The 12,285-nt window shown below is 47.8% G+C and overlaps 1 protein-coding gene across 1 annotated transcript in view; it reads left to right on the top strand.

The window, feature by feature from the left end:
* The window catches only part of LOC137320192 (transcription cofactor vestigial-like protein 4), a 59,424-nt gene extending 50,924 nt beyond the window's left edge, over positions 1-8,500 (top strand). Inside the window, exon 5 of the mRNA XM_067981910.1 lies at positions 6,442-8,500. Within this exon, the coding sequence (XP_067838011.1) occupies positions 6,442-6,677 (236 nt within the window). The 3' untranslated portion in view covers positions 6,678-8,500. The remainder of the gene's footprint in view (positions 1-6,441) is intronic.
* Positions 8,501-12,285: the final 3,785 nt, after the last annotated feature.

Raw genomic sequence — 12,285 nt, 5'->3', positions numbered from 1 at the left:
GTGTGGGATATATCAGAGTGTTACAGTGAGGGGTGTGGGGTATATCCGTGTTACAGTGAGGGGTGTGGGATATATCAGAGTGTTACAGTGAGGGGTGTGGGATATATCAGAGTGTTACAGTGAGGGGTGTGGGGTATATCAGAGTGTTACAGTGAGGGGTGTGGGATATATCAGAGTGTTGCAGTGAGGGGTGTGGGATATATCAGAGAGTTACAGTGAGGGGTGTGGGTTGTATATCAGAGTGTTACAGTGAGGGGTGTGGGGTATATCAGAGTGTTACAGTGAGGGGTGCGGGATATATCAGAGTGTTACAGTGAGGGGTGTGGGATATATCGGAGTGTTGCAGTGAGGGGTGTGGGATATATTAGAGTGTTACAGTGAGGGGTGTGGGATATATCAGAGTGTTACAGTGAGGGGTGTGGGATATATCAGAGTGTTACAGTGAGGGGTGTGGGATATATCAGAGTGTTACAGTGAGGGGTGTGGGATATATCAGAGTGTTACAGTGAGGGGTGTGGGATATATCAGAGTGTTACAGTGAGGGGTGTGGGATATATCAGAGTGTTACAGTGAGGGGTGTGGGATATATCAGAGTGTTACAGTGAGGGGTGTGGGGTATATCAGAGTGTTACAGTGAGGGGTGTGGGATATATCAGAGTGTTACAGTGAGGGGTGTGGGGTATATCCGTGTTATAGTGAGGGGTGTGGGATATATCAGAGTGTTACAGTGAGGTGTGTGGGTTATATCAGAGTGTTACAGTGAGGGGTGTGGGGTATATCAGAGTGTTACAGTGAGGGGTGTGGGATATATCAGAGTGTTGCAGTGAGGGGTGTGGGATATATCAGAGTGTTACAGTGAGGGGTGTGGGGTATATCAGAGTGTTACAGTGAGGGGTGCGGGATATATCAGAGTGTTACAGTGAGGGGTGTGGGATATATCAGAGTGTTACAGTGAGGTGTGTGGGTTATATCAGAGTGTTACAGTGAGGGGTGTGGGGTATATCAGAGTGTTACAGTGAGGGGTGTGGGATATATCAGAGTGTTGCAGTGAGGGGTGTGGGATATATCAGAGTGTTACAGTGAGGGGTGTGGGGTATATCAGAGTGTTACAGTGAGGGGTGCGGGATATATCAGAGTGTTACAGTGAGGGGTGTGGGATATATCAGAGTGTTGCAGTGAGGGGTGTGGGATATATCAGAGTGTTACAGTGAGGGGTGTGGGATATATCAGAGTGTTACAGTGAGGGGTGTGGGATATATCAGAGTGTTACAGTGAGGGGTGTGGGGAATATCAGAGTGTTACAGTGAGGGGTGTGGGATATATCAGAGTGTTACAGTGAGGGGTGTGGGATATATCAGAGTGTTACAGTGAGGGGTGTGGGGTATATCAGAGTGTTACAGTGAGGGGTGTGGGGTATATCAGAGTGTTACAGTGAGCGGTGTGGGGTATATCAGAGTGTTACAGTGAGGGGTGTGGGATATATCAGAGTGTTACAGTGAGGGGTGTGGGGTATATCAGAGTGTTACAGTGAGGGGAGTGGGGTATATCAGTGTGTTACAGTGAGGGGTGTGGAATATATCAGAGAGTTACTGTGAGGGGTGTGGGATATATCAGAGTGTTACAGTGAGGGGTGTGGAATATATCAGAGAGTTACTGTGAGGGGTGTGGGATATATCAGAGTGTTACAGTGAGGGGTGTGGGATATATCAGAGTGTTACAGTGAGGGGTGTGGGGTATATCAGAGTGTTACAGTGAGGGGTGTGGGGTATATCAGAGTGTTACAGTGAGGGGTGCGGGATATATCAGAGTGTTACAGTGAGGGGTGTGGGATATATCAGAGTGTTGCAGTGAGTGGTGTGGGATATATCAGAGTGTTACAGTGAGGGGTGTGGGATATATCAGAGTGTTACAGTGAGGGGTGTGGGATATATCAGAGTGTTACAGTGAGGGGTGTGGGGTATATCAGAGTGTTACAGTGAGGGGTGTGGGATATATCAGAGTGTTACAGTGAGGGGTGTGGGATATATCAGAGTGTTACAGTGAGGGGTGTGGGATATATCAGAGTGTTACAGTGAGGGGTGTGGGATATATCAGAGTGTTACAGTGAGGGGTGTGGGGTATATCAGAGTGTTACAGTGAGGGGTGTGGGTTATATCAGACTGTTACAGTGAGGGGTGTGGGGTATATCAGAGTCTTACAGTGAGGGGTGTGGGATATATCAGAGTGTTACAGTGAGGGGTGTGGGATATATCAGAGTGTTACAGTGAGGGGTGTGGGGTATATCCGTGTTACAGTGAGGGCTGTGGGATATATCAGAGTGTTACAGTGAGGGGTGTGGGATATATCAGAGTGTTACAGTGAGGGGTGTGGGGTATATCAGAGTGTTACAGTGAGGGGTGTGGGATATATCAGAGAGTTACAGTGAGGGGTGTGGGTTGTATATCAGAGTGTTACAGTGAGGGGTGTGGGGTATATCAGAGTGTTACAGTGAGGGGTGCGGGATATATCAGAGTGTTACAGTGAGGGGTGTGGGATATATCGGAGTGTTGCAGTGAGGGGTGTGGGATATATTAGAGTGTTACAGTGAGGGGTGTGGGATATATCAGAGTGTTACAGTGAGGGGTGTGGGATATATCAGAGTGTTACAGTGAGGGGTGTGGGATATATCAGTGTTTTACAGTGAGGGGTGTGGGATATATCAGAGTGTTACAGTGAGGGGTGTGGGATATATCAGAGTGTTACAGTGAGGGGTGTGGGATATATCAGAGTGTTACAGTGAGGGGTGTGGGATATATCAGAGTGTTACAGTGAGGGGTGTGGGATATATCAGTGTTTTACAGTGAGGGGTGTGGGATATATCAGAGTGTTACAGTGAGGGGTGTGGGATATATCAGAGTGTTACAGTGAGGGGTGTGGGATATATCAGAGTGTTACAGTGAGGGGTGTGGGATATATCAGTGTTTTACAGTGAGGGGTGTGGGATATATCAGAGTGTTACAGTGAGGGGTGTGGGATATATCAGTGTTTTACAGTGAGGGGTGTGGGATATATCAGAGTGTTACAGTGAGGGATGTGGGGTATATCAGAGTGTTACAGTGAGGGGTGTGGGATATATCAGAGTGTGATAGTGAGGGGTGTGGGATATATCAGAGTGTTACAGTGAGGGGTGTGGGATATATCAGAGTGTTACAGTGAGGGGTGTGGGATATATCAGAGTGTTACAGTGAGGGGTGTGGGATATATCAGTGTTTTACAGTGAGGGGTGTGGGATATATCAGAGTGTTACAGTGAGGGGTGTGGGATATATCAGAGTGTTACAGTGAGGGGTGTGGGATATATCAGAGTGTTACAGTGAGGGGTGTGGGATATATCAGAGTGTTACAGTGAGGGGTGCGGGATATATCAGAGTGTTACTGTGAGGGGTGTGGGATATATCAGAGTGTTACAGTGAGGGGTGTGGGGTATATCAGAGTGTTACAGTGAGGGGTGCGGGATATATCGGAGTGTTACAGTGAGGGGTGTGGGGTATATCAGAGTGTTACAGTGAGGGGTGTGGGATATATCAGAGTGTTACAGTGAGGGGTGTGGGATATATCAGAGTGTTACAGTGAGGGGTGTGGGATATATCAGAGTGTTACAGTGAGGGGTGTGGGATATATCAGAGTGTTACAGTGAGGGGTGTGGGATATATCAGAGTGTTACAGTGAGGGGTGTGGGATATATCAGAGTGTTACAGTGAGGGGTGTGGGATATATCAGAGTGTTACAGTGAGGGGTGTGGGATATATCAGAGTGTTACAGTGAGGGGTGTGTTATATATCAGAGTGTTACAGTGAGGGGTGTGGGATATATCAGAGTGTTACAGTGAGGGGTGTGGGATATATCAGACTGTTTACAGCTAGTACTGCAATCCCTCTTGCTCCGTGCGGCATGGTGACCCCTCCAGCCCCCTTTAATGCTCCTCAGATCCATCTTATCGGAACATGTGCTAACCATTTAGCCTCACTGCACTCCCTTTGATTCCCAGAAGAGGCCAATTTGCACAGAGATGACAGAGCAAGATAACTCCTTCAAACAACCAGTAAGTGAGGTCCTTATCGAGGTCAGAGATCTCTGATGATGACGCGCTATTTATTTACTTCAATGGGTTAGATACAGAGTAAAGCTCCCTCTACACTGTCCCCATCAAACACTCCCAGGGCAGGTGCAGGGTTAGATACAGAGTAAAGCTCCCTCTACACTGTCCCATCAAACACTCCCAGGGCAGGTACAGGGTCAGATACAGAGTAAAGCTCCCTCTGCACTGTCGCATCAAACACTCCCAGGGCAGGTACAGGGTGAGATACAGAGTAAAGCTCCCTCTACACTGTCCCATCAAACACTCCCAGGGCAGGTACAGGGTGAGATACAGAGTAAAGCTCCCTCTATACTGTCGCATCAAACACTCCCAGGGCAGGTACAGGGTGAGATACAGAGTAAAGCTCCCTCTACACTGTCCCGTCAAACACTCCCAGGGCAGGTACAGGGTGAGATACAGAGTAAAGCTCCCTCTACACTGTCCCGTCAAACACTCCCAGGGCAGGTACAGGGTTAGATACAGAGTAAAGCTCCCTCTACACTGTCCCATCAAACGCTCCCAGGACAGGTACAGGGTGAGATACAGAGTAAAGCTCCCTCTACACCATCCCATCAAACACTCCCAGGGTCGGTACAGGGTTAGATACAGAGTAAAGCTCCCTCTACACTGTCCCATCAAACACTCCCAGGGCAGGTACAGGGTTAGATACAGAGTAAAGCTCCCTCTACACTGTCCCGTCAAACACTCCCAGGGCAGGTACAGGGTGAGATACAGAGTAAAGCTCCCTCTACACTGTCCCATCAAACGCTCCCAGGACAGGTACAGGGTTAGATACAGAGTAAAGCTCCCTCTACACCATCCCATCAAACACTCCCAGGGCAGGTACAGGGTTAGATACAGAGTAAAGCTCCCTCTACACCGTCCCATCAAACACTCCCAGGGCAGGTACAGGGTTAGATACAGAGTAAAGCTCCCTCTACACTGTCCCATCAAACACTCCCAGGGCAGGTACAGGGTTAGATACAGAGTAAAGCTCCCTCTACACTGTCCCATCAAACACTCCCAGGGCAGGTACAGGGTTAGATACAGAGTAAAGCTCCCTCTACACTGTCCCATCAAACACTCCCAGGGCAGGTACAGGGTTAGATACAGAGTAAAGCTCCCTCTACACCGTCCCATCAAACACTCCCAGGGCAGGTACAGGGTTAGATACAGAGTAAAGCTCCCTCTACACTGTCCCCATCAAACACTCCCAGGGCAGGTACTGGGTTCGATACAGAGTAAAGCTCCCTCTACACTGTCCCATCAAACACTCCCAGGGCAGGTACAGGGTTAGATACAGAGTAAAGCTCCCTCTACACTGTCCCATCAAACACTCCCGGGGCAGGTACAGGGTTAGATACAGAGTAAAGCTCCCTCTACACCGTCCCATCAAACACTCCCAGGGCAGGTACAGGGTTAGATACAGAGTAAAGCTCCCTCTACACTGTCCCATCAAACACTCCCGGGGCAGGTACAGGGTTAGATACAGAGTAAAGCTCCCTCTACACTGTCCCATCAAACACTCTCCGGGCAGGTACAGGGTTAGATACAGAGTAAAGCTCCCTCTACACTGTCCCATCAAACACTCCCAGGGCAGGTACAGGGTTAGATACAGAGTAAAGCTCCCTCTACACCATCCCATCAAACACTCCCAGGGCAGGTACAGGGTTAGATACAGAGTAAAGCTCCCTCTACACTGTCCCATCAAACACTCCCAGGGCAGGTACAGGGTTAGATACAGAGTAAAGCTCCCTCTACACTGTCCCATCAAACACTCCCAGGGCAGGTACAGGGTTAGATACAGAGTAAAGCTCCCTCTACACTGTCCCATCAAACACTCCCAGGGCAGGTACAGGGTTAGATACAGAGTAAAGCTCCCTCTACACTGTCCCATCAAACACTCCCAGGGCAGGTACAGGGTTAGATACAGAGTAAAGCTCCCTCTACACTGTCCCATCAAACACTCCCAGGGCAGGTACAGGGTTAGATACAGAGTAAAGCTCCCTCTACACTGTCCCGTCAAACACTCCCAGGGCAGGTACAGGGTTAGATACAGAGTAAAGCTCCCTCTACACTGTCCCATCAAACACTCCCAGGGCAGGTACAGCACAGGGTTGGATAGAGTATCGGTGAAATCAGTGACCCAGCGGACAGGGGAATGTGTTACAGACGTGTTTAACATTGTGCTGAGGTCCGGTCCAACTGCTGGACTCAGGGCGCTGATCCCCATCCTGGTTTTCCCCCCTTTCCCCTCCCCGCACCTCTTCACCTGTAGCCCGCTGCCTTCTCAAGACCCCCCCCGCCTCTCTCTCTTCTCCCCAGCCGCCGACCTGACTGTCACCTGCGACCCTGTGGTAGAGGAGCACTTCCGGAGAAGCCTCGGCAAGAACTACCAGGTCCCTGAGCTGTCCGGCAGCTCCGTCTCCATCACCGGCTCCGTGGATGACCATTTCACCAAGGCCCTGGGCGACAAGTGGCTTCAGATCAAGGCGTCCGGCGGCTCCGGCCCCGAGGACTCTGACCCCTGGAGAAAGGGGGCCCCTTCCCCCCTCTCGTAGGGCCGCAGGGTGGGGTGGGACATTCCGTCCCCCCACCCACGCGCGCCCCCCTGAGCAGAAGGACCTCGAGCTAACCGATCCTCCAAGTGAAGAAGGCAGTCAAGATGCATTGGAAGGATTTTTGTAGTTGTGGGGGGGTGGTCTTTGGGTGGTCCTGCAGTTCCCATGAAACAGACTATATCATTGCTTCCTTCAAGACAACATCAGGATCATGAGAGGGGGGTAAAAACTAATTGTTGCAATCACTCTCCCCTTCTTTGAAAGACTACACATTCCCCCACCCATTAGCATTCCCTTCACCACCGGCGCACCGTGGCTGCAGTGTGGACCATCCACAGGATGCACTGCAGCGACTCGCCAAGGCTTCTTCGACAGCACCTCCCAAACCCGCGACCTCTACCACCTAGAAGGACAAGAGCAGCAGGTGCATGGGAACACCACCTGCACGTTCCCCTCCGAGTCACACACCATCCCGACTTGGAAATATATCGGCCGTTCCTTCATCGTCGCTGGGTCAAAATCCTGGAACTCCCTTCCTAACAGCACTGTGGGAGAACCTTCACCACACGGACTGCAGCGGTTCAAGAAGGCGGCTCACCACCACCTTCTCAAGGGGCAATTAGGGATGGGCAATAAATGCCAGCCTTGCCAGCGATGCCCACAAGCCGGGAATAAATGATTTTACAAAACCTACCACCAGAACCCGGTTTGACCGAATCTTCATCCCCAACGAGGAATTGAGGTCGAAGATTAGCCATGATCTTATTGAATGGCGGAGCAAGCTCGAGGGACCGTATAGCCTACCCCTGCTACTATTTCTTAAGTTGTTATGTTAACAAAAGCTGCAGAAAAGCTGCCTGGTGACTTTCCACAGAAGTTGCAGAAAACAAATTTAGACCTGGTCTCGCGTGAGGGTCCTTACTGGATTGTCCAAACTTTGGACCCTTTGGCGTTTGAGGCCTCGTGTTATCAATGACCCAAGCCCTGGAACACTCCTTCCAGCACCTCACTGACTATTGTCCACATGGGCCTCTTCCTCATTGTTATCTGGTGGGACGTCCAGTGAGATCGAGACGGACAGAGTCTTTAACGGTTGTGTGGAACATTGGTTTTCCGTCGTCTCCAGGGAACAGTAGCCTATTGGTTCTGGTCCCGTCCCAGAGATCGCAAATTCAAATCCCACCACGGCAAGTTGTGAAATCGAATTTGGTCTGCGGATTGGCACCAGGAAAATGACCAAATGAAAGCAATTGGATTGTCCCAAAAAGCCATCTAGCTCACTCATGTCCTTCAGGGAAGGGTCTGGGCCTCCACCTAACTCCAATTCCACTCTTAATGCCCTCAGGGCAACTGGGGACGGGCAATAAATAGTACCTTGCCAATGTTGCCCACATCCCACGAACAAATTAAAACAGAGCAATCCGACAGATGTAGGAGTGACATTTATCTGCACTTGAAGTATGTGCAGAGAACTGACAATGATCCTCTCCTACTGGTGGGCCAGTTACGCTTAATCTACTGATCATTCGAATGGACCCTATCGGTTAATTTTATGTATATTCTAGAATGGGGACAGTGTCCTCAGCACAATACAGAGCTCACCAGTATTTCTAGCTGTGGATGCTTTTCAAGCCTGAGGTGCTTATTATAGAAACATGGTCTTCAATAGCTTTTGCTGAGGAAACTTCTGCTTTTCTCCGACATGGAGTCTTCACTATCTTCATTGAAGAATCTTCTGCTGCTCTCGTTTACACACTGTCTTCACTCTGATTGTATAAACGAGAGCAGCAAAAGGTTCTTCAATGTCTTCACTCTTCGATTGACGAACCTTCTGTTACTCTGATTTACACACTGTCTTCACTCTTCGATTGACGAACATTCTGTTATTCTGATTTACACACTGTCTTCACTCTTCGATTGAAGAACCTTCTGTTACTCTGATTTACACACTGTCTTCACTCTTCGATTGAAGAACCTTCTGTTATTCTGATTTACACACTGTCTTCACTCTTCGATTGACGAACTTTCTGTTATTCTGATTTACACACTGTCTTCACTCTTCGATTGATGAACCTTCTGTTACTCTGATTTACACACTGTCTTCACTCTTCGATTGAAGAACCTTCTGTTATTCTGATTTACACGCTGTCTTCACTCTTCGATTGACGAACCCTCTGTTACTCTGATTTACACACTGTCTTCACTCTTCGATTGACAAACCTTCTGTTATTCTGATTTACACACTGTCTTCACTCTTCGATTGAAGAACCTTCTGTTATTCTGATTTACACACTGTCTTCACTCTTCGATTGACGAACCCTCTGTTACTCTGATTTACACACTGTCTTCACTCTTCGATTGACGAACCTTCTGTTACTCTGATTTACACACTGTCTTCACTCTTCGATTGAAGAACCTTCTGTTATTCTGATTTACACGCTGTCTTCACTCTTCGATTGACGAACCCTCTGTTACTCTGATTTACACACTGTCTTCACTCTTCGATTGACAAACCTTCTGTTATTCTGATTTACACACTGTCTTCACTCTTCGATTGAAGAACCTTCTGTTATTCTGATTTACACACTGTCTTCACTCTTCGATTGACGAACCTTCTGTTACTCTGATTTACACACTGTCTTCACTCTTCGATTGAAGAACCTTCTGTTATTCTGATTTACACGCTGTCTTCACTCTTCGATTGACGAACCCTCTGTTACTCTGATTTACACACTGTCTTCACTCTTCGATTGACAAACCTTCTGTTATTCTGATTTACACACTGTCTTCACTCTTCGATTGAAGAACCTTCTGTTATTCTGATTTACACACTGTCTTCACTCTTCGATTGACAAACCTTCTGTTATTCTGATTTACACACTGTCTTCACTCTTCGATTGACGAACCTTCTGTTACTCTGATTTACACACTGTCTTCACTCTTCGATTGACAAACCTTCTGTTATTCTGATTTACACACTGTCTTCACTCTTCGATTGAAGAACCTTCTGTTATTCTGATTTACACACTGTCTTCACTCTTCGATTGACGAACCTTCTGTTATTCTGATTTACACATTGTCTTCACTCTTCGATTGAAGAACCTTCTGTTATTCTGATTTACACACTGTCTTCACTCTTCGATTGACAAACCTTCTGTTACTCTGATTTACACACTGTCTTCACTCTTCGATTGAAGAACCTTCTGCTATTCTGATTTACACACTGTCTTCACTCTTCGATTGACGAACCTTCTGTTATTCTGATTTACACATTGTCTTCACTCTTCGATTGAAGAACCTTCTGTTATTCTGATTTACACACTGTCTTCACTCTTCGATTGACAAACCTTCTGTTACTCTGATTTACACACTGTCTTCACTCTTCGATTGAAGAACCTTCTGTTATTCTGATTTACACACTGTCTTCACTCTTCGATTGACGAACCTTCTGTTATTCTGATTTACACATTGTCTTCACTCTTCGATTGAAGAACCTTCTGTTATTCTGATTTACACACTGTCTTCACTCTTCGATTGACAAACCTTCTGTTACTCTGATTTACACACTGTCTTCACTCTTCGATTGAAGAACCTTCTGTTATTCTGATTTACACACTGTCTTCACTCTTCGATTGACGAACCTTCTGTTATTCTGATTTACACATTGTCTTCACTCTTCGATTGAAGAACCTTCTGTTATTCTGATTTACACACTGTCTTCACTCTTCGATTGACAAACCTTCTGTTACTCTGATTTACACACTGTCTTCACTCTTCGATTGAAGAACCTTCTGTTATTCTGATTTACACACTGTCTTCACTCTTCGATTGACAAACCTTCTGTTACTCTGATTTACACACTGTCTTGAACATCTTTCATTGGGAAATCTTCCTTCCATTCCACTCACAACAGGACCATCTTTCGACAGTGACTGTAGTCACTGGTTGTAGTGAGCTTGTAGTACGAACGCTTGTGTCTAACGTGGTGAATTTGGATACCACTGAGGGTTGTAGTTTATTGAACGTATGTCATAGTCCTTTTGGGGAATCAAAGGTCACTAACCTCTTGATCCCTAACCCAGGAGCAGGACTATTGATGTCCAGATCAGACTTTCGAACAAGGCAGAACCATCGAGCCTCAAAGAACTGAGTCCTTCAAGGAAGAGGTCACTCTGGAAAAGTTGACAGCCAAACTTCTCAGAACTTGGCACCAGTATCCAACTCTGTGAACGGCTCTCGGTCCAACATCTAAAACAGACGATCCGGTCATTACCTCATCGCTGTTTGTGGGATCTTGCTGTGCGCAAATTGGCTGCCGCGTTTCCTACATTACAACAGTGACTGCACTTCAAAAGTACTTCATTGGCCGTGAGGCGCTTTTGGGGCGTCCTGAGGTGGTGAAAGTCGCTGTAGAGATACAAGTCCTTCTTTCGTTCCAGCCAGGCAGGGTCCCTTCTCAAGACCCTTTCGCCACAGTACGTTCTGCCTGGTCAAGAGTTACAATCCAGGGAGCAGGAGCGTAGGAGAGGCAGAGGCCGAGTCAGCACTAACATTGGGTGGTCTCGGACAGTCGGACGTAGCCGTCTTTGTAACCGGCCGTTACACGGTGAGCGAAGGGGACCTTGTAAGTCACTTCCATTTGTATTGGACTATAGGCTGGACTCCCCTTCAGATGCACACCCTCTGAAGTTGCCTTTAAACATCCCTGGATACTCTATTGTGGAAGTAACCCATTTTCTGTCGTGCTTCTTGGGTTTTGTAAAATATCATTTTTAAAATATGTATAATGGCGGTTATGTCTATTAAAGTAGTTTCTATTTAAAACGAGTTGGGGCATTGGGAGTTACTTCAATGAAACATGGTGATTTTCTTCCCATACTCTGTTTATTCCCAGTTTCTTTCATGATGTGGCATGGCCTCTCGATGTGGTTTCATAGCGGGATTCACGTCCTGGCTCCAACTCATTCCTCGCTCCGCCACTGCCTCCCTGTCCCGGCAAGGAGATGGTAAAAGGTGCCCGTACCATGACCAGGTGCCCATTCTTCATGTGAGCCCAGCGAGCTAGCCAACAAAGCCCAGAGATGCCCTCTGAAATTCACACATGTACTCATACCCACACTGGCACCCACACCCACACTGGCACCCACACCCACACACTCCCCACCCACACGCACCTTCCAGCCAGAGTCACTGGATCGCAATCAGAAGGAGGAACCCCTGGCTGATTTTTTTTGCTCCTGCCTAATCCCTAGTTGCTCTTCCACCACTGGGACCTGCAACTCTGCAAAGACCAGGGATGGAGCCTGGGTCAGGGAGACGGCCTTTACCCAGCGAAGTAATCTTTAAGCGATTCCGAGCCAGACGTCGGTAGTGGAGCAGATTGCACCGACAACGCAAAGGGGCACTCATATACTACACAATGGGAGTGAATGGAAAGGCATTTCGTCCATTGGGATTCTGTACAATGGGAGTGAATGGGAATGGGTCGGGTCCATTGGGATTCTGTACAATGGGAGTGAATGGGAAGGGGTTTGGGTCCATTGGGATTCTGTACAATGGGAGTGAATGGGAAGGGGTTGGGTCCAATGGGATTCTATACAGTGGGAGT

This window comes from Heptranchias perlo, unplaced genomic scaffold, assembly GCF_035084215.1.
Source record: "Heptranchias perlo isolate sHepPer1 unplaced genomic scaffold, sHepPer1.hap1 HAP1_SCAFFOLD_998, whole genome shotgun sequence".
Lineage (NCBI taxonomy): Eukaryota > Metazoa > Chordata > Chondrichthyes > Hexanchiformes > Hexanchidae > Heptranchias > Heptranchias perlo.
This window is presented reverse-complemented; position numbering and strand designations above follow the sequence as displayed.